The 23,575-nt window shown below is 44.0% G+C and overlaps 1 protein-coding gene across 4 annotated transcripts in view; it reads left to right on the forward strand.

The window, feature by feature from the left end:
- Window positions 1-23,575, forward strand: part of trappc8 (trafficking protein particle complex subunit 8) — a 205,208-nt gene that overhangs the window by 58,458 nt on the left and 123,175 nt on the right. For all 4 annotated transcript variants that reach the window (XM_070896697.1, XM_070896703.1, XM_070896710.1 and 1 more), the window contains 5 exons: window positions 6,060-6,149; window positions 7,246-7,420; window positions 9,920-10,073; window positions 12,130-12,226; window positions 22,768-23,021. In XM_070896697.1, the coding sequence (XP_070752798.1) occupies window positions 6,060-6,149; window positions 7,246-7,420; window positions 9,920-10,073; window positions 12,130-12,226; window positions 22,768-23,021 (770 nt within the window). The remainder of the gene's footprint in view (window positions 1-6,059; window positions 6,150-7,245; window positions 7,421-9,919; window positions 10,074-12,129; window positions 12,227-22,767; window positions 23,022-23,575) is intronic.

Consider the following 23,575-nt stretch of genomic DNA (forward strand, 5'->3'; position numbering starts at 1 on the left):
TAGTCGAGCAGATAAGGGGAAAGGGAATAGAGGGTTATGCTGATAGTTAGATCGGGAGGAGGCTCAAGTGGAGAATAAACACCGGCACGGACTGATTTGGCCGAATCGTCAGTTTCTGTGCTGTATATTCTACGCAATTCTATAAGCCTTTTGTTGCAAGCTAAGAACTGTAACATTTTCATTAAGAACTTAAAAAGTTAAGAGCTTTGCCAAAGAAACATTTCCTATGGAGTTGCTGTATGCTGATATTCAGAGGGACCTGGGTGTCCTCGTACATGAATCACTGAAAATTAACACGCAGGTACAACAAGCAGTTAGGAAAGCAAATGGTATCTTGGCCTTTACTTTCATACTCCAATCATTTTGTAAAAGAAGTCTTACTGCAATTTTACTGGGCCTTGGAGAGACCACATCTGGAGTACTGTGCACAGTTTTGGTCTCCTTTTCTAAGGAAGGATATACTTGCCTTCGAGGGATTGCAACAAAGGTTCACCAGACTGATTCCTGGGAATTGTCCTATGAGGAGGGATTGAGGAGACTAGGCCTATATTCTCTGGAATTCAGAAGAATGAGAGGTGATCTCATTGAAATGTATAAAATTCTTACAGGGCTTGACAGGGTAGATGCAGGTAAGATGTTTCCCCTGGAGAGTCTAGAATTAGTTCAGTCTCCGATTAAGTGGTCGGCCATTTAGGACTGAGATGAGACATTTCTTCATTGAGGGTGGTGAACCTTTGGAATTCTCTACCCCAGAGGGATATGGAGGTTCAGTCGTTGAGTATATTCAAGGTAGAGATCGATAAATATTTGGATATTGAGGGAATCGAGAGCTATGAGGATAGTGCGGGAAGGCGGAGTTGAGGTAGATGATCAGCCAGACTTACTCAGTGGCAGAGCAGGCTCGAGGGGCAGAATGGCCCACCCCCTCCTATTATGTTATATAAGACAATGTATCTATGTTCCCGACATTGTCTTGCATAATTACGGACTGTGAAAATGTTTTTCCCAGAAGTTAAAAGATGTAATTCTGGAGTATTAGCACAAAATTCAGTGAATATTCTCCTGAAAGTGTTGCAAATGAATTGTAAGATTTCACTTAGTTTTGAGATTGAGTTTCAGGGAACAGAGGCAAATGCCAAGTTTGCTGTGATTCTGAGGAGAGTTTGATGGTCGCCAGTGACTCTGTTTTGAGTGATCGTTTTCAAGCCATGGCTCTCAATTTGAAACTAATTCCATGAGTTATGCCAAAGAACTTTCAAAACTACTTGTTCATTTTGCCTGGTGTTAATACTCCACGAGTTTCCTCCCATTTCATCTATCTCGTATCAGCCTTTCAGCACATCTTGCTGTTCCCTTTTTCTCTCGTACTCATCTAGTTTCCTTTTGAAATCCGTGTGAAGTGGGTTTTTCTTCGCTTATTTAGCTTAAAAAAACAAGTTGGAGAAGCTGCTTGAATATAGATTGATGTGATGGATGTTCTTCAAAATTCCACATTATACGCTAGCAAACAGGCTACTCACTGAGACACATTGAATTGAGTACCATTTATGTTCAAGTTCATTCAACGGTATCGTGGTGCTGAGTCATTTATGTTGCTTTTTGTGTTCAGCAATATGTATGCTAATTGAGAAAATAAAATCCCTTTCCATGCAAAAATACTGTTCGAGTAGTGCGTATGGGACATAAATCTCTGGCAGGTTGTCGGGAGGAGGGGGGAGCTCTGCACTACAGAAGTTTGGGAACCTCGGCATTAATAGACATGTTTTTGCTGCAAGTTTAATATCTGTTTGCACTGATGCCAAACTTTCAGTGACAATCCAGAGTGGAGATCTGATCTTGACTCTAGAGAAGCAGTTTGAGGCTCTCCTCAGTTTAATGTTCATCATCATCATAGGCAGTCCCTTGAAATCGAGGAAGACTTACTTCCACTCAAAGTGAGTTCTCAGGTGACTGAACAGTCCAATACGGTAATTACAGTCTCTGTCGCAGGTGGGACAGACAGTGGTTGAAGGAAAGGGTGGGTGGGACTGGTTTGCCGCACGCTCCTTCCGCTGCCTGCTCTCGGCGATGAGACTCGAGGTGCTCAGCGCCCTCCCGGATGATCTTCCTCCACTTGGGGGGGTCTTTGGCCAGGGACTCCCAGGTGTTAGTGGGGATGTTGCACTTTATCAGGGAGGCTTTGAGGGTGTCCTTGTAACGTTTCCTCTGCCGTGTAGGAGTTCCAAGTAGAGCGCTTGCTTTGGGAGTCTCGTGTCGGGCATGCGGACGATGCGGCCTGCCCAATGAAGCTGGCAGAATGTGGTCAGTGCTTCGATGCTGGGGATATTGACCTGATCGAGAACACTGACGATGGTGTGTCTGTTCTCCCAGGGGATTTGCAGGATCTTGCGGAGACATCGTTGGTGATATTTCTCCAGCGATTTTGAGTTTAATGTTAGAGCATGAACGCGGTGTTAAACCTGGTTTACAAAGTGCTCTGAATCACCTGACTAAATGTTTAAAGACTGGAGATTCTCCCTCTTCAATATTGAAGGCTGGGAGAGCAACCAAGCACGTGCAGAGCTCTCTGCTGGACAGGAGAGGTCTGGTTCCCACAGTGTCAATGGAGTTTGTTCCTGGCTGGTCCCAGACACAAGCGCATTCTAGCACCAATAGCTGTAGTATAAATGTGGCCAAGGATTCTAAACACCATCAGATAAATTATCATTATAGCAGTTCAATTTTAAATTTGGATAGGATGAGAGGCCTGGGGCTGCACTCATTTTGCAGTCTGACCTTGTGGTATCTGAATGGTGACAGATTAGAAGAAGGGGAGGTGCAACGAGTTCTGGGTGTCATGGTACATAGTCGTTGAAGGTAGGCATGTAGGTATAGCAGGCGGTTAAGAAAGCAAATGGCATGTTGGCCTTCATAGCGAGGGGATTTGACTAGGAGCAGGGAGGTTTTGCTGCAGTTGTACAGGGCGTTGGTGAGACCACACCTGGAGTATTGTGTGCAGTTTTGGTCTCCTAATCTGAGGAAAGACATGCTTGCTATTGAGGGAGTGCAGTGAAGGTTCACCAGACTGATTCCTGGGATGACAGGACTGACATATGAAGAAAGACTGGATCGACTAAGCTTTTATTCACTAGAATTTAGAAGAATGAGAGGGGACCTCATAGAAACATATAAAATTCCTGATGGGACTGGACAGGTTAGATGCAGGAAGAATGTTCCCGATGTTGGGGAAGTCCAGAACCAGGGGTCACAGTCTAAGGATAAGGGGTAAGCCATTTAGGACCGAGATGAGGAGAAACTTTTTCACCCAGAGAATTGTCAACCTGTGGAATTCTCTACCACAAAGTTGTTGAGTGCAGTTCGTTGGATATATTCAAAGGGGAGTTAGATGTGGCCCTTACGGCTAAAGGGATCAAGGGGTATGGAGAGAAGGCAGGAATGGGGTACTTAAGTTGCATGATCAGCCATGATCTTATTGAATGGTGGTGCAGGCTCGACGGGCTGAATGGCCTACTCCTGCACCTATTTTCTATCTTTCTATTGAAAGATGTGAGGTTTACTAACACATTTTCTACTCTCCCAATGTTCCATGAATTTATCCACTTAGTATCTGAATCCGGGGTTTGATATCCATTCTGTGGTGTGCTTGCTGATCCCAGCGAGAGCACAGGGCTGCTATGTTCCCTTGCACCTACCATCTCTCTTCACTGTGCCCTACTTGTAGGCAAATATCTGTGAATATTTGATTGTGATTGGCTGTGATGGTCCCTGTGGTTGAATGGCGATAGATTGCTACCGAAGCTCGTACTTGAATGATGGACACTAAAAGAAGATTTTCATTTACCTAGCGCATTTCATGACCTCAGGAAGTCCCAAAGCGCTTTACAACCAATGACTTATTTTTAAAGTGCAGTCACTGTTGTAATGTGAGAAACGCGGCAGCCAATTTGCGCACAGCAGGCTCCCACCAACAGCAAGCTGATGATGACTAGATAATGTCTTTGTGATGTTGCTGGGGAGATCAGTATTGGCCAAGACACCGGGGATAACTCTCCTGCTCTTCAAAATAGTGCCGTGGGATCTTTTACGTCCACCTGAGAGCAAACGGGGCCTTGGTTTAACGTCTCATCTGAAAGGCGGCACCTCCGACAGTGCAGCACTCCCTCAGTACTGTACTGGGAGTGTCAGCCTAGATTTATGTGCTCAAGTCTCTGGAGTGGGACTTGAACCCACAACCTTCTGACTTAGAGGAGAGTGTGCTGCCCATTGAGCCACAACTGATCTGATCGACATTAGGCGACACACTTGAGATTGCCTAGTATCTGTGGAACACGACCTATATATTACAGTCCTCGAACAATGCTTTTTTAATGTCTTGATTTAGTATTAAATATGTAATTTTTCTTGCGTCTTGCTCAAACTCTTGAATTGTTGTGACCACATTATTGGTGCTATTTTTCTTGTACATCTGTGGTTCTTGTAATGGCAAATCAGCAATAGTTTGGTTGTTTTTTGGCAGGTGTTGGAGTAAAGAAGCAGACAAAATATTAGAATTTATTTTGCGTAGATGAGATACGGCAGCGCGCAGTTTTCTGGTTTCAGTTTAATGGGACGAAGAGCATTGGAATACCTCCATAGCTGCAAATTAGTTTCACCCCTTGATTAGTTGCGTATTGAAGAGTAAGTTCCCATGTTAAGTTCACCAAGTCCCGCTCACCCATATTCATTCATTCATTCATTCATTCATTCATGGGCAGTCCCTTGAACGAGGATGACTTGCTTCCACACCAAAAGGGATGAGTTCATAGATGTTTCAGTGAAGGACCTGATGTTCCAGTCCTGAGCTCCAGGGGTGGAAGATGTCTGTGCGTGGATTTTTTTAACGGGTGGTGACTGTTGCACATCAGCCACCACATGGGCTTGACAGAGCTAGGTCTTGGTCCAGTGGCAAGGATTGATCCAGGACGACTGGAGACCTGCTCTGCTGCACGGACTTAGTGCGCACACATCACAGTGTGGGCTGACCCGTGCTGCCCCTGGGCCCTCGCCTCTTCTGGGCTCCGTACCCTCACTCGCTGCGCCTCCACTACAACCTTCCCGCTTCTCCGCTGTACCTGGGCCCCGCCGATGTTCCTGCCCATGCTCTAACCGGCAACCTGGACCCCGATGACGTCACCCAGTTGCTGACCTCAAAGTTGCCGCACACTTGGGACGACTCGCGCTGGAAGCTATAATGGCATGCTCCAGCTCTTATACTCCTGACCTGCGGTGGTGTCCTTTCGCAGGTCGGGGTCACCCATAACCCCTGTGCTCGCTGACCTACATTGGCTCCTGGTTAAGCAATGCCTTTATTTTAAAATTCTCATCCTAGTTTTCAAATCCCTCCATGGTCTCACCTCTCCCTATCTCTCATCTCCTCCAGCCCTTCAACCCTCCCAGTACTCTGTGTTCAACCAACTCGGACCTCTTGCGCATCCCTGATTTCCATCGCCCCCTCACTTTGGAGATGGCCTAACTGCCTCGGCCCTAAGCTCTGGAATTCTCTCCGTAAATCTCTCCACCTCTACCTCTCGCTCCCCCTTTAAAACCTAGCTCTTTGACCAGGCTTTTGGTCACCTTACGTGGCTGGTTGTTCAATTTGTCTGATAACATTCCTATGAAGCATCTTGAGACGTTCTACAATGTTAAAGGTGCGTTGCAACAGTTAGTGACTTTTGGATAGATTTAACTGACATTTAGTTTTGAGTTCTATTTAGTCAGTGAATAACTCTTTAAGCTGTACCCTTTGGGGGTTAAGGCTTGAAATGGTTATAAGGACTTTTTTTTAAAAAATTGAAGCATGAGACAAAAGTCTGTCTGTCTTGTGGTGAAGTAGTTGGCAACTTTTTCTGTTTGTGTGAGAATTTGTTATTGGGAACAACACGCTCTATTTAAAAAAAAAATTTAAACTTCAACTAATTGTTTCCATAAAGTGTAAACTATACCTTTAATAGATGGCCTTTTTGTCACCTTATTTAAAAAAAGCTCATCAGTATTAATTGTGTTTTCTAATTTTTTTTTAGCCACCACTCCCTGGTTTGAGGCCTACAGAGAATGCTTCTTCCAATCCATGCCTCCGTCAGACCATGAGTTTCTACACCACTACTTGGCATGTATCCTTTTTCTGACTGGTGTATGGTTAATACATGGACTGGAAATGCTTACTTTGACACAATATTTTTGCTGTGAATCAAGGACCCCATAGGTTTTCCTTTGGAAGTCTTGTAGAGTGCGTTAAGTGTACACACATCCATTTGCGTATAACTACATCAGATCAACAGGGCCCTTGGTTTTATAGTGATGAAGTTTAATTCAACAACAACTTGAATTAATATAGCACCTATAAATTGGTAAAGTCTCAAGGTGCTTCACAGGAGCGTTATCAAACAAAATTTGACACCAAGCTACTTGAGATTTAGGACAACTGCCCAAAAGCTTGGTCAAAGAGGGAGGTTTTAAGGAGCATCTTAAAGGTCGAGAGAGGCGGAGAGGTTTTGGGAGGGAATTCAAGAGCTTAGGGCCCAAGCAGCTGAACGCAGGACCGCCAGTGGTGGAACGATTAAAATCAGGGATGTTGAAGAAGCCAGAGTTAGAGGAGCAAAGATATTTTGGAGGGTTGTGGGGCTGGAGGAGATTATAGAGATGAATGAGGTGTTAAAAATCATGAGTGGTCTGGACAGAGTAGATGCAGAGAAGCAGTTCCCATTGGCAGAAGGGTCAAGAACCAGAGGGGACAGATTCAAGATAATTGGCAGATGAACCAAGAAAAACTTTTACGCAGCGAGTGGTTAGGATCTGGAATGCATGGCTTGAAAGGGTGGCGGAGGCAGACTTGATCTTACCTTTCAAAAGGGAGTTGGATAAGTCCCTGAAGGAAAAAAAATTGCAGTGCTATGGGGAAAGGGCAGGGTGGGAGTGGGACTAGCTGAGAGTCTGCACGAGCTTGAATGGCCGCCTTCCGTGCTGCAACCATTCTATGGTTCTATCTGCCTCAGCCTCTCTGCAGTGACTGTCTTTGAGCTCGCGACTTGATGCTGTTGAAGAGGAATGAGAATCAGTGATGGTGCATCACTATGAATTATCGAGTATTATTTTACCCCCCCCCCCCCCCCCCCCCCCCCCCCGAGAGTCGAGCCAAAGGCAGTTGGTCATTTTATTAAACTGATAAATCGGGTTTGATTTGCATTTTCCATAACTGTGTTCCTTAAGGTATGCTTGTGGTATCGTCGAGGGACCCTGATCCTGTGGAACAGTTTTTGAAGTTATCGCAAGAGCAACATCGTATACAACATAGCAGTGACTACTCCTACCCAAAATGGTTTATTCCGAATACACTGAAATATTATGTTTTACTACATGATGTTAGTGAAGGGGAGGAACAAAGGTAAGGTTTTATTTTATCATTTGATTTTAGGATAGTTGTTTAGAAATGATGAAAGTTGCCTTCAAACTCTAGAATCAAGGACTATGGACGGAAGTGTGGAGGTGGTGTTCAGTCAGTTTACATTTAACTACTTTATCCAGAGGGTGGTGCACATGTGGAACAGACAGCCTTGGGAAGCAGTGGACAAATGATGTGGAAAAATGTGAGGTAGAATTAGTTGGGTAATGAGAAGGTGGGCAGTTGAGGGGCACTAGTATTTTGGGGGGCTGGCCAGATGGACTGCAGAGTGTTTGCTGTATCTGTTATTTCCTGTGTCCTTATAATCAGGCAATTGGGTTTAATTCTGGACTTCCCAAGCTTTAAGTCAGAGAAAATTGTCATTGAGTGGCCAGATGTTCTGTGCTCTGCTGTATCAAAGACAATAGTGGCCATATTAGCATCGTTCTGAACTGCAGTTCTTGGCAGAATAGACGGGTGCCCCTAAGCCGTAGCACAAAGCGGGTCCTTGTCCATGATCGTTTGAGCTCAACCCAAGTCGGAAAGTTCATCACTTAAGCCACCTCCGCCTTTGTGAGGTCTCATAGTTCACTACCTTGCATCATTGAAGTGCACTGTTCACAGAAAATTACGACACAGAAGGAGGTCATTCGGCCCATCGTGTCCGTGCTGGTCGAAAGAATTACCCAGCCTTCCAGCACGAGGTCCGTTGCCTGTAGATCACTGCTCTCGAAATGCACATCCAAGTACTTTTTAAATGTGATGAGGGTTTCTGCCACCCTCTCTCATCCTTCTACCAATTACTTTAAATCTATTTAAATCCTGTTGGGGACGAGAGGTGGTCGGGGGGTTGGGGTGGGGGGTGGTGTAATAAGAGATATACATCTCTTATTACGTGATTCCATGGTGCTGGGAGACTATTGGATGAAAGCCATTTCTTTCCATGATTCCAAGGGTGCTTGCCTATTGGCTGTTCTTTGGCGTTATCTTTAAAAAGGTGTACGCCGGGGATGGAAAACCAAGCACCCTCAGTGTTTCTGCATTGGATCTCCAATTTTGTAAAATAAATTACATTTCTCTCTCATTTTTCCTACCCTACCCCTAGTATTATCCTGTGACTGACCCGAGGGGCTGAATGGCCTACAACTTTTTTAGGTTTGAATCATTTTCCATATGTGGGGGAGACATTCATTTGAAAAATGATTATTGTAATAGGTTGGCTGCCTATTGCTGGCATTAAATAGTGTTGTGTGATCATTAGTCCTCCTCAACATCATGTGCAAATTGGCACTTTCCTTTCTAAAATTGGATCAATTGTAGAAAGACGAGCAATCCATTTATCTGCCCGACAAGATCAGCTGAATTGAATTCAAACAGCTTCAGCATGCTTACTTGTAAAATTATTTATTTATTTTTTTAAATCTGAAATTTGCACACGTAACAAGATTTAGGAGCAGGAGTAGGCCATATGGCCACACGACCCTGCTCCGCCATTCAATAAGATCATGGCTGATCTTCTACCTCAACTTCACTTTCCTGCCCCATCCCCATATCTTTGTTTCCCCCAGACTCCAAAAATGTGTATCTCATCCTTTAATATACTTAACAATTCAGCATCCGTAAACGATTGGGGTAGAGAATTCCAAAGATTCATAACCCTCCGAGTGAAGAAATTCATCCACATCTCAGTCTTAAAAGGCCAACCCCTTATTCTGAGACAATGCCCCCTAGTTCTAGACTTTCCAGACAGGGAAAACAACCTCTTGGCATCTACCCTGCCAAGCCCCTGCAGAACCATGTGTGTTTCAATGAGATCACCCCTCATTTTTCCTCCGGAGAGTATCGGCCAAATCAACTCAATTATAGTACTTTGTCCTTTATATTTATATATCTGAACATAGTGCATATTAATCTGGTCAGTCGTAGATATATGTAGCATCTAATTGTCGGAGTGACTCCTTCCAACGAACCGGAAGCTATGCAGAAGCATTCTGCGCCTAACTGTCGGGTCCCAAATCTAAAAAATGATGTTCCCCACAACAGACGGAGAATCAGAGAAGTGCTCCAGCTTTCTGGCCAGCCCGCTCCCCTCCTGGCTTTCCACTCATAGGGAAAACTAAAACTAGGGGCCGCCGATTTAATACTGAGATGAGGAGGAATGTCTTCTGAGGGTTGTAAATCTGTGGAATTCTTTACCCCAGCTGGGACATTGAATATATTTAAGGTGGAGATAGACAGAGTTTTGAACGATATGGGAATAAAGGGTTATGGGAAGCGGACAGGGAAGTGGAGCTGAGTCCATGGTCTTATTAAATAGCGGAGCAGGCTTGAGGGGCTGAATGGCCTACTCCTGCTCTTATTTCTTTTCTCCCGTGACAAACCGGCAGCGCACGTGTTCGTTGGCAGCAGTCTTGGCCTTTAATTTTAGTTTCCTTTTTATTTCACTCCGATTAATACCTCTGACTTGAGCCATGTTACCTCTGATTTCTAACTTTCCTGCAGAGCTGAATCTGTCTATGAAGAAATGAAACAGAGATACGGGACACAGGGATGTTATTTGCTGAAGTTCAACTCTCGAATACCATCCAGTGGAGCCGATGAGCAGATCCCTGACCCTTGGAGTCAGTATTTGAATCGAAATAACTTGCAAAACCAGGTAGGCACTCGGATCTATCTCTTTCGATAGACTGACCTCAGGACGTCCCAAAGTGCTTCACAGCCAAGCACAGTCAGTTTCCTTTTTGGCAAATGGGGCAGCAAATTTAATTGTAGCAAATTCCCATAAACAGCACTGAAATAAGTCACCAGCCAATCTGTTTTTGGCAGTGGTAGAGGGATAAATGTTGGGCCAACAATGAAAGAACTTCTATACTGTTTGGACAGTGTCAGAGAAGAGGTTTAATGTGAGCATTGTGATTTAACATCTCATCTGAAAGACAGCACTCGACTCCCTCAGTACTGCACTTACACTTTTTTTTTAATTAGTAGCTTGAGTTTTGTTTCTGATGGCAAGTTACTACTTTGAGCTTTTCCAACTTTGTCGCATACTTATTAAAGTTGGGTACAGTATGGCCTGCTTCAGAATAAATTTTACATGGGATTAATTAGGATATACGGCACAGAAACAGGCCATTTGGCCCAACCAGACCATGCCGGCGATTATGCTCCACTCGAGTCTCCTGTCTCCCTCAGATTTCTCATGTCCAGCTTCCCCTTAAATGTATCCATACTAATCTCCTCAACCACTCCCTGTGGTAGCGAGTTCCACATTCACACCAGAAGTTTCTTCCGAATTCCCCATTGGATTTCTTGGTGACTGTTATATTGATGGTCTCTAGTTACGCTCTTCCCCATAAGTGGAAACATTCTCTCTCTCCACTCCACCAAAAATGTTCACAATTTTAAAGATCTCTATTAGGTCACCCCTCAGCCTTTTTTCAAGAGAAAAGAGAGACCCAGCCTGTTCATCCTTTCCTGATGTGTATACCCTTACATTTCTGGTATCATCCTTGTAAATCTTCTCGGCACCCTCTCCAGTGCCTCTATCATTTTTATAATATGATGACCAGAACTGCACTCGGTGCTCTAAGTGTGGTCTAACCAAGGTTCGATACATGTTTACCAAAACTTCCCTACTTTCCAATCCTATCCCTCTGTATCCACTCTGTAAAACCCCACCTTCTGAAAGGAATCATTTACTTTGCACCATTGTGGTCCATTACCTGCTATTATAAAGTATTACAAAATAATTACAGCACAGAACAGGCCATTCGGCCCAACAGTTCTTTGCTGGTGTTTATGATCCACACCAGCCTCTTCCTACCCCTCATCATCTAACCCCATCAACATATCCTTCTATTCCATTCTCCCTCATATGTTTATTTAGCTTCCCCTTGACTGCTTCTTTAAAGGCATCCAAGCCATTTGCCTCAACTACTCCCTGTAGTAGCGCATTCCACATTCTCGCCACTCTCTGGGTAAAGAGGCTTCTCCTGAATTCCCTATTGAATGTACGAGTGACCACCTTATTAGTTGGCCCAAGTGAAATTTTCATTTTGCTACGTAGATTCCAAACCACTTGAAACTGGGATGAAATCATCATGTCATTGTATCCAGTAGAGCAGGAATGTTCATCTCATCAGTCTGATCTAGGCCTAACCTATTCTAATCTCACTCCATCCACCACCTTAAACACTCACTCCCTCCCCCACCGGCATACTGTGTCTGCAGTGTGTACCATCTAAAGATGCACTTCAGCAACTCGCCAAGGCTTCTTCGACTCCTAAACCTGTAATTTCTACCACCTAGAAGGACATGGACAAGGGCAGCTGGCGCATGGGAGCGCCATCACTTCCAAGTTCCCCCTCCAAGTTACATATCATCATGATGTGAAAATATATATCGGCCGTTCCTTCACCTTTGCTGGGTCAGAATCCTGGAACTCCCTCCCTAACAGCACTGTGGGAGCACCTTCACCACACGGACTGCAGCGGTTCAAGAAGGCGACTCACCACCACCTTCTCAAGGGGCAATTAGGGATGGGCAATAAATGCCGGCCGTGCCAGTGACTCCCACATCCCAGGAATGAATTATGAAAAAAAACGTAGTATCCCTCAGTTATACCTGAAGAGAACATGTAACTTGTACCCAATTTTTAAAGTTATATTTTAATTTTATTAATCTATTAAATTTGTGTTATCTCTTCTTTGAAGGAAATCTGTGAGGATGGACTTGTTCCGCTTACCAACAAGAATAAAGAGAACAACACGAATACACTAGAGCTGGATGGGTTGGACAATTCGATTAATGGTAAAGGTCAACTTAAAAAAAAAAAAAAATGTCGAAGTCAATGCTATTATGGGGCTGTCTTTTGAGAAGGTGTGATGGTTAAGTTGATAAACCTGAGAATTAAATTTACATGCCATTGTATACCCCTTGACAATGGCAAATGGAATGTGATTTGAATTTAATTTTGCAACCATTAATTGGACATGCAGAAACCAACAGTCAAGAGTAGAATTAAATAAAAAAAAATTCATTTATCAACGAGTGTGTACCTGGCAAGGCCTGCATTTATTGCCCATTGTAATTGCCCTTGAGAAGGTGGTGGTGAGCCGCTTTGAACTGCTGCAGTCCGTGTGGTGAAGGTGCTCCCACAGTGCTGGTAGGGGGAGCGTAGGGGGTTGGAATTCCGGGATATTGGCCCAGTGATGAAGGAACGGCTAAGTTTCCAAGTTAGGATGGTGTGTAACTTGGAGGGCAACTTAAAGGTGGTGGTGTTACCATGCACCTGCTGCCCTTGTCCTTGGTGGTAGAGGTCGTGGGTTTGGGAGGTGCTGTCGCGAATGTTGGAAATACACTGTGGGTCAGTCAGCCTATGTAAAGATAAAGGGCAAGTTCACGTTTGGGATGGATACTCTTCAGATCTGGGAAAGATCCACAAACATTTTGGTAAGTTTGCAGAAAAGGGAGGTGGGGGTGGTGTTTGCAAAATAGATTCTCCAATCCGAGGGAGTTCATGGCCTGCAAACTGTCTTTGAAAACTCAAATAATATAAATCAGTGAGGCAGTCGAAAGGCAATTAAACAAACAAACTATGTGCAATTTGTCAGGAGGGGAAGTCCCATAGTAATGAAAAGGCAACAAAGTGGGAGAAATTGGACCACGGAGAAAAGGCAAATGCAGGAGGCCTGAGATGAGACCAAAGTGCTGCAGAACTCAGTGGGTGTCTCAGTCCCAAAAAGAGCCAGGCCAACCCTTTGATTGATACCCCCTCCCCCTGCCCACACTGTGCACTAACAGAGTCTAAATTATTTCGGGCAGTTCCAGCAGCTGATTGCACCTGTCCAGCTCGATCAGGTACAGGTGGAACCCCTGGGTGAGTTGCTGGTGGGGAGTAGGTTTATTTGGAGAGGATGTCTGGGCCATGGGATGGGCACAGAAGACATTTATTCAGATCAGACCAGGATGAGCCACTTCATTTCAATGTCAGCTTGTGACTCTGTTGGTAAGCATCTTTGCCTCCGAGTCAGAAGACTGTGGGTTTGAGCCCCACTCCAGAGACTTGATTATAAAAATCCAGGCGGACACTCCCAGTGCAGTACTGAGAGAGTGCTGCATTGTCGGAGGTGCCGTCTTTGGGATGAGGCATTAAACCGAGGCCCTGTCTGCTCTCGGGTGCATGTAAAAGATCCCGTGGTACTATATCGAAGAAGAGCAGGTGTCCTGGCTGATATTTATTTCTCAATCAACATCTCTTTAAAAACAGATTATCTGGTCATTGTCACATTGCTGTTTGTGAGAGCTTTCTGTGCACAAATTGTGACTGCGTTTCCTACATTACAACAATGACTACACTTCAAAAGTACTTCATTGGCTGTAAAGAGCTTTGGGATGTGAAAGGCGCTATAGAAATGCATTCTTTTATTTGAGGAGAAAACCTGTCTTGTCTTTTCCCCCACTAGAACAGAGGGCTAAGAGGAGATACGATAGGTGGGCTCAAAATGATCAGGAGTTTTATTTAAAGTGCATAGTGGGAGGAGGCTCTTGTGACGAATAAACACTTGGCATGGACCTGTTGGGCCGAATCATCGAATCTCAGAAATTTACAGCACGGAAGGAGACCATTTCGGTCCATTGTGCCCGCGCTGGCTGACAAACAGCTATCCAGCCTAATCCCACTTTCCAGCTCTTGGTCCGTAACCCTGTAGGTTACGACACTTCAAGTGCACATCCAAGCACCCCTTAAATGTGGTGAGGGTTTCTGCCTCTACCACCCTTTCAGGCAGTGAGTTCCAGACCCCCACCACCTTCTGTGTGAATAAATTTCCCCTCATATCTCCCTTAAACCTCTTACCAATTACTTTAAATCGATATCCCCTGGTTATTGACCTCTCTGCCAAGGGAAATATGTCCTTCCTATTCATTCTATCCAGGCCCCTCATAATTTTATACACCTCAATAAGCTCTCCCTTCAGCCTCCTCTGTTCCAAAGAAAACAACCCCTGCTTATCCAATCTTTCCTCGTAGCTAACATTTTCCAGACCAGGCAACATCCTCTCAAATCTCCTCTCTACCCTCTCCAGTGCAATTACATCCTTCCTATAATGAGATGACCAGAACTGCACACACTACTCCAGCTGTGGCCTAACTAGTGTTTTATAGAGTTGAAGCATAACCTCCCTGCTCTTGTATTTTATGCTTCGACTAATAAAGGCAAGTATTCCATGTGTCTTCCGAATGGCCTGTTTCTGTGCTGTAAATACTATGTAATTACAAGTACATCAAAACTATTTCCAATGGTCAGTGCATTGGTAACTAGACTTTTGACAAGGTTCCACAGAAGATATTGGTGTGCAAAATTAAAGCACATTATATTGGGGGTAATGTACTGATGTGGATAGACAACGAGTTGGCAGATAGGAAGCAGAGTGTCGGGATCAACGGGTTCCTTTTCAGAATGGCAGGCAGTGACTAGTGGGGTGCCACAGGGCTCAGTGCTGGGACCCCAGCTATTTACAATATACATTAATGATTTAGATGAAGGAATTGAGTGTAATATCTCCAAGTTTGCAGATGACACTAAACCGGATGGCGGTGTGAGCTGTGAGGAGGACGCTAAGAGGCTGCAGAGTGACTTGGGCAGGTTAGGTGAATGGGCAAATGCATGGCAGATGCAGTATAATGTGGATACATGTGAGGTTATCCACTTTGCGGGCAAAAACACAAAGGCAGAATATTATCTGAATGGTGGCAGATTCGGAAAAGGTGCAACGAGACCTGGGTGTCATGGTACCATCAGTCATTGAAAGTTGGCATGCAGGTACAGCAGGCAGTGCTAGGGGATTTGAGTATAGGAGCAGGGAGGTCTTGCTGCAGTTGTACAGGGCCTCGCCTGGAATATTGTGTTCAGTTTTGGTCTCCTAATCTGAGGAAGTACGCTATTGAGGGAGTGCAGCGAAGGTTCACCAGACTGATTCTGGGATGGCAGGACTGACATATGAGGAGAGACTGGAACGACTGAGCCTTTATTCACTGGAGTTTAGAAGGATGAGAGGGGATCTCATAGAAACATATAAAATTCTGACGGGACTGGACAGGTTAGATCAGTAAGAATGTTCCTGATGTTGGGGAAGTCCAGAACCAGAGGACACAGGATAAGGGGTAAGCCATTTAGGACCGAGATGAGGTGGGGTAGCATTGCTGGTTAAAGAGGAGATTAATGCAATAGTTAGGAAGGACATTAGCTTGGATGATGTGGAATCTTTTGGGTAGAGCTGCAGAACACCAAAGGGCAAAAAATGTTAGTGGGAGTTGTGTACAGACCTCAACAGTAATAGTGATGTTGGGGAGGGCATCAAACAGGAAATTAGGGGTGCATGCAATAAAGGTGCAGCAGTTATCATGGGTGACTTTAAAATGCATATAGATTGGGCTAACCAAACTGGAAGCAATACGGTGGAGGAGGATTTCCTGTAGTGCATAAAGAATGGTTTTCAAGACCAATATGTCGAGGAACCAACTAGGGGGGAGGCCATCTTAGACTGGGTGTTGTGTAATGAGAGAGGATTAATTAGCAATCTCATTGTGCGAGGCCCCTTGGGGAAGAGTGACCATAATATGGTGGAATTCTACATTAGGATGGAGAATGAAACAGTTAATTCAGAGACCATGGTCCAGAACTGAAAGAAGGGTAACTTTGAAGGTATGAGGCGTGAATTGGCTAGGATAGATTGGCGAATAATACTTAAGGGGTTGACTGTGGATGGGCAATGGCAGACATTTAGAGACCGCATGGATGAATTACAACAATTGTACATCCCTGTCTGGCGTAAAAATAAAAAAGGGAAGGTGGCTCAACCGTGGCTATCAAGGGAAATCAGGGATAGTATTAAAGCCAAGGAAGTGGCATACAAAATGGCCAGAAATAGCAGCGAACCCGGGGACTGGGAGAAATTTAGAACTCGGCAGAGGAGGACAAAGGGTTTGAATAGGGCAGGGAAAATAGAGTACGAGAAGAAGCTTGCAGGGAACATTAAGACGGACTGCAAAAGTTTCTATAGGTATGTAAAGAGAAAAAGGTTAGTAAAGACAAACGTAGGTCCCCTGCAGTCAAAATCAGGGGAAGTCATAACAGGGAACAAAGAAATGGCAGACCAATTGAACAAGTACTTTGGTTCGGTATTCACTAAGGAGGACACAAACAACCTTCTGGATATAAAAGGGGTCAGAGGGTCTAGTAAGAAGGAGGAACTGAGGGAAATCCTTATTAGTCGGGTAATTGTGTTGGGGAAATTGATGGGATTGAAGGCAGATAAATCCCCAGGGCCTGCTGGTCTGCATCCCAGAGTATTTAAGGAGGTGGCCTTGGAAATAGCGGATGCATTGACAGTCATTTTCCAACATTCCATTGACTCTGGATCAGTTCCTATGGAGTGGAGGGTAGCCAATGTAACTCCACTTTTTTAAAAAAGGAGGGAGAGAGAAAACAGGGAATTATAGACCGGTCAGCCTGACCTCAGTAGTGGGTAAAATGATGGAATCAATTATTAAGGATGTCATAGCAGCACATTTGGAAAGAGGTGACATGATAGGTCCAAGTCAGCATGGATTTGTGAAAGGGAAATCATGCTTGACAAATCTTCTGGAATTTTTTGAGGATGTTTCCAGTAAAGTGGACAAAGGAGAACCAGTTGATGTGGTATATTTGGACTTTCAGAAGGCTTTCGACAAGGTCCCACACAAGAGATTAATGTGCAAAGTTAAAGCACATGGGATTGGGGGTAGTGTGCTGACATGGATTGAGAACTGGTTGTCAGACAGGAAGCAAAGAGTAGGAGTAAATGGGTACTTTTCAGAATGGCAGGCAGTGACTAGTGGGGTACCGCAAGGTTCTGTGCTGGGGCCCCAGCTGTTTACACTGTACATTAATGATTTGGACGAGGGGATTAAATGTAGTATCTCCAAATTTGCGGATGACACTAAGTTGGGTGGCAGTGAGCGCTGCGAGGAGGATGCTATGAGGCTGCAGAGTGACTTGGATAGGTTAGGTGAGTGGGCAAATGCATGGCAGATGAAGTATAATGTGGATAAATGTGAGGTTATCCACTTTGGTGGTAAAAACAGAGACTATTATCTGAATGGTGACAGATTAGGAAAAGGGGAGGTGCAAAGAGACCTGGGTGTCATGGTACATCAGTCATTGAAGGTTGGCATGCAGGTGCAGCAGGCGGTTAAGAAAGCAAATGGCATGTTGGCCTTCATAGCAAGGGGATTTGAGTACAGGGGCAGGGAGGTATTGCTACAGTTGTACAGGGCCTTGGTGAGGCCACACCTGGAGTATTGTGTACAGTTTTGGTCTCCTAACCTGAGGAAGGACATTCTTGCTATTGAGGGAGTGCAGCGAAGGTTCACCAGACTGATTCCCGGGATGGCGGGACTGACCTATCAAAGACTGGATCAACTGGGCTTATATTCACTGGAGTTCAGAAGAATGAGAGGGGATCTCATAGAAATGTTTAAAGTTCTGACGGGTTTAGACAGGTTAGATGCAGGAAGAATGTTCCCAATGTTGGGGAAGTCCAGAACCAGGAGTCACAGTCTAAGGATAAGGGGTGAGCCATTTATGACTGAGATGAGGAGAAACTTCTTCACCCAGAGAGTGGTGAACCTGTGGAATTCTCTACCACAGAAAGTTGTTGAGGCCAATTCACTAAATATATTCAAAAAGGAGTTAGATGTAGTCTTTGCCCCTTGATCCCCCTAGTAGTATGGCGAGAAAGCAGGAATGAGGTACTGAAGTTGCATGTTCAGCCATGAACTCATTGAATGGCGGTGCAGGCTAGAAGGGCTGAATGGCCTACTACTGCACCGATTTTCTCTGTTTCTATGAGGAGAAACTTCTTCACCCAGAGAATTATTAACCTGTGGAATTCCCTACCACAGAGTTGTAGATGCCAGTTCATTGGATATACTCAAGAGGGAGTTAGATATGGCTCTTACGGCTAAAGGGATCAAGGTGTATGGAGAAAAAGCAGGAAAGGGGTACTGAGGTGAATGATCAGCTTTGATCTTATTGAATGGTGGTGCAGGCTCGAAGGACCGAATGGCCTATTTCTGCACCTATTTTCTATGTTTTTAGAGGGCTTAAATTTAAGATCATCAAAAGAATAAAGGAAGAGTGTAAAGATTTGTTTAAAAAAAAAAAATTATGTTGGAGTTTTGAACAGGGAATGCCCTCTCCAGAAACAGTGGTTAAAGCAGAATCGATAATGGGGAAATGGATAATTATTGGAAAAAGAAAATGTCGACAGACAGGGGGAATGGCACTAAGTGGATAGGGCTTTTAATAGAGGAGCACTGCTTCTGTGGTGCAAGTCATTTTAGATAAATTAAGAGCAATGCACAGCATTGAAGTCCATTAGCTTAAATGCGTTTGTTCCAATGCTAAATAAGCCAAGTAACAACACTGACGTACGATAAATGCTACGTCAACCTCAGGAAAGAATTTGATTTCAGAGTTCAGCTGACGACCATAAACAACTCGTGTTTTGCTGTTTTGTTATTTGAACCCATTGATTAGATTACTGTCTTGTACTTCACTGGCAGCGCAGCCAGCCAGTGTCTTCTGCTGGGAAAGCTTTTCAAAGCTGAAAACATGAAGATAGATGTGAAAACAGGAGGAGGGGGTTACCCAAAATATGGTTGCAAGGCAAATTGCTTTTAAGTGGGATATCCTGTAAAATGGTGAACACCATCAAAGGCAGGTTTAGATCAATGTGTAACCATCTACTGCTGAGAAACTAAACTGAGGTTTTAAATGGAAAATAAATCGTGGCTAAGTGTATGCTTACTGGCTTGAACTTCAAAGAATTTGGTTGTCTTAAAATGTTTGCAACTTGGACATCGGAACCCTATCCTAGCCTTTTTATAATATTTAGTTTTAATAAAAGATTAGTGACTTGGGTGTGTGTTTCTTCCAGTTTTGTTGCTCGTCTTTCCTTATAACTGCTGAATGTTCTGTTTCAGATTGTATAAGCAGTGTTGGCAACCATGTTATTAGCCTATGCTGTGATTATCTTAGCCTGAGAGATTGTGGTTGTTTACTGAAGCAGGCTATTTATAGGGTAAAAGTCTACAAAATGCTCTGGGACGCTATGGAGGCTACTGGGGTGAGTGAATGACTAACTGAAGGTTAGTCCTGGAGTAGTTTATGCAGAGAAGACTTTACTGTCATCTCTCAACAGCTTGCATTTGTATGGCGCCTGTAACGTAGTAAAACGTCACAAGGTGCTTTCCTTCTCCTCTGATGCCTCTGCACCTCACGGACTGCAGCAATTCAAGAGGGGGGCTCACCACCACCTTGTCGAGGGCAATAAGGAATGGACAATAAATGCTGACTTTGCCAGTGGCGCCCACATCCTGTGAATGAATTTTTTTTTTTAAAAGGCAAAAAAAAGTTAAGACCCAAGATCATTTAAATCGCATTTAATTCAATGTATGCAACTGAAGAAATTAAACTATTTCAGTAGGTTAACCTTTTTAATGTCGTAGTTCCCACTTTTAATCCATCTGCAGCCTTCAGTTTCCTGTAGTTCCCTTGCGACACTGTTCCTCCGCTCCTGGGAGCATTAAAAGTAAAATGTCAGTGAAACTGGTGAAAGTCAGTTAATGACCACAATGGCTTGAGGCATCAGCGTATAGTCGGGACGGGGATATTATTTCAGCAGCTCTATTAATTTATTAATTGGTGTGCCTGTGGTCTGTTGATTTATTAATAGGCGTGATTGCTGCCAATGAGCCAGAAGCTACGTAGAAGATTCCTGCGCAATGCGCTTCTGGCTCGTTACAGGAGCGGGCTTGTTTAAATACAAAAAAATTTAAATGCCGGGAGGGAGTGGGCTCTGGGGTGGGAGATGGCTCTCGTGTAACGTGCACCCGAGAGGGCAGACAGCTCCTCGGTTTAACATCTCGCCCGAAAGATGGCACCTCCGACAGTACAGCTTTTCCTCAATCCCTCAATGGAGCGCCGACCTAGAGTCATGTGCTTAAGTACCTGGAATGGAACTTGAAACCCACAAGCTTCTGACTCAGGCGCGAGGGTGCTATCTCAAGACTGAGATCTTTGCTCACGGGGATTGTGAATTTTTGGAATGCTCTTCCTTAAAGGGCTGTGGCTGTTCAGTCATTGGGTATATTCTGGGCTGAGACAAATAGATTTTTGGACTCTCGGAGATTCAAGGGATTTGGGGGATTGTGGCGGGGAAAGTGGATCTGTGGTGGAAGATCAGCCTTGATCAACTTGAAAACAAGGGCATACAATGTGGCCAAGGTTAATGAGAGGCCAGAGGATTGGGAAACTTTTAAAAGCCAGCAAAGACCGACTAAAAAAAATAAGAGGGAAGATAGATTATGAAAATAAACTAGCACGAAATAGGAAAACAGTAAGAGTTTCTACAGGTACATAAAAAGAAAAAGAATGGCTGAAGTAAATGTTGGTCCACTAGAGGATGAGACTGGGGAATTAATAACGGGCAGGAAAATGGCAGAGACTTTGAACAAATATTTTGTATCGGTCTTCACGGTAGAAGACACTAAAACATTTCAATAGTGGATAATCAAGGGGCTATAGCGAGAGAGGAACTAAATACAATCACTATCACTAAAGAAGTAAAACTCGGTAAAATAATGGGACTAAAAGCGGACAAGACCCCATGACCTGATGGCTTGCATCCTAGGGTCCTAAAAGAAGTGGCTGCAGAGATAGTGGATGCATTGGTTGTAATCTACCAAAATTCCCTGGATTCTGGGGAGGTCCCAGCAGATTGGAAAACTGCAAATGTAATGCCCCTATTTTTAAAAAAAAAGGAGGCAGACAGAAAGCAGGAACTATAGACCGGTTAGCCTAACATCTGTCATTGGGAAAATGCTGGAGTCCATTATTAAGGAAGCAGTAGCAGGACATTTAGAAAAGCATCGTTCAATCAAGCAGAGTCAGCATGGTTTTATGAAAGGGAAATCATGTTTGACAAATTTGCTGGAGTTCTTTGAGGATGTAACGTGCAGGGTGGATAAGGGGGAACCAGTGGATGTGGTGTATTTGGATTTCCAGAAGGCATTCGATAAGATGCTACATAACAGGTGATTGCACAAGATAAAAGTTCACGGAGTTGGGGGTAATATATTAGCATGGATAGAGGGTTTGCTAACTAACAGAAAAGAGCTGCGATAAATGGGTCATTTTCCGGTTGGCAAATAGTAACTAGTGGGGTGCCGCAGGGATTGGTGCTGGGGCCTCAACTATTTACAATCTATATTAATGACTTGAATGAAGGGACTGAGTGTAATGTCGCCAAGTTTGCTGATGCAAAGATGGGTGGGAAAGCAAATTATGAGGACACAAAAAATCTACAAATGGATATGAGTGGGCGAAAATTTGGCAGATGGAGTAAAATGTGAGGTTATCCACTTTGGCAGAAAAAATAGAAAAGCAAATTATAATTTTAAATGGAAAAAAATTGCAAAGTGCTGGGGTCGTTGTGCATGAAACACAAAAGGTACAGCTAGTGATCAGGAAGGCAAATAGAATTTTGGCTTTTATTGCAAAGGGAATGGAGTATAAAAGCAGAGAAGTCCTGCTACAACTATACAGGGTATTGGTGAGGCCCCACCTGGAGTACAGCATACAGTTTTGGTCTCTGTATTTAAGGAAGGGTATACTTGCATTGGAGGCAGATCAGAGAAGGTTCACTCGGTTGATTCCGGAGATGAAGGGGTTGACTTATGAGGAAAGGTTGAGTAGGTTGGGCCTCTACTCATTGGAATTCAGAAGAATGATCTTATCGAAACACATAAGATTATGAGGGAGTTTGAGTAGGTTGATGCAGAGAGGATGTTTCCACTGATAGGAGAAATTAGAACTAGAGGGCATAATCTTAGAATTAGGGGCCGCCCATTTAAAACAGAGATGAGAAATTTCTTAGGGTTGTAAATCTCTGAAATTGGCTGCCTCAGAACTGTGGAAGCTGGGACATTGAATAAATTTAAGACAGAAGTAGACAGTTTCTGAAACAATAAGGGAGTAAAGGGTTATGGGAAGTGGAGCTGAGTCCATGATCAGATCAGCCATGATCTTATTAAATGGCAGAGCAGATTCGAGGTGCCAAATGGCCTAATCCTGCTCCTAATTCTTAAGCTCTTATGATAGTTTTTTTTTCTTTCACTGTTTCAAGTGGTACTGTTCAAAATATTTGGGAGCATTGGGTGGAAACTTTTCGACACTGCGCAGGCCTTGATTTCTTGGGAGTTTGCCCAGCACATGTGCATAACCATTCTCTCTCCATTTTTAACAGATGGAATTCCAAACAACTTTAATTCCCATCCATTTCAGGAAGGTGTCCTTGTGAATTCTGGGGGCCTTGATGGTGTGAACCGACCGAAGCCTGTGGAATCATCAAATGATGCAGCAAAACAGAACAACACGAGTGCGCATGGACTCAGTTTAACACTGACGGATCATGATCGAATTAGACAGTTCATTCAGGAGTTCACTTTTCGGGGGTTACTGCCACACATTGAAAAGACTATCCGGCAACTGAACGATCAGGTGTGGCTATAGTTTTATCTGCATATTTCTTTCAAAAGAATGTTTGCTGCCAACTGCGTAGGTGGTCAGATGCCCATACTTCAAATAGTTCACGTGAAACGAGGATAAAATATTGCAACATCACAACAGTAACTATGCTTCAAAAGTACCTCTTTGGCTGTAAAGTGCATCAGGCAGTCCTGTGATGCTATATAAATGCAAGTTTTTTCTTTAAAAAGAAAATGACTCCGGTTGGGGTGGAGTGTCGAATGTTTCAGTGTAAGGGGTGTCGCAGTTGTGTGGGGCGGACTGGTTGGGCTGGGTGTTCTTTATCTTTCCGCCACCGTTCATGGGTTTATAGGTAACCTTCAGGGCTGCTGACCGAGGGCCATGATGGGCCGAAATGGCCTCCTTCATATAGATTTTTATGTTTCTATGTTTTTAAAAACTGCAAATGCTATAATTTGGAAATGACGCCAAACCTCTTGAAGTACACAGGAGGGTGTTGTGCAATTTCGATAGTCGTGTGATTAGTAGTTGCCTGCGACGGTTCCTGAGTTAAATACCAAATTACA

Source organism: Pristiophorus japonicus, chromosome 1 (genome assembly GCF_044704955.1).
Source record: "Pristiophorus japonicus isolate sPriJap1 chromosome 1, sPriJap1.hap1, whole genome shotgun sequence".
Lineage (NCBI taxonomy): Eukaryota > Metazoa > Chordata > Chondrichthyes > Pristiophoridae > Pristiophorus > Pristiophorus japonicus.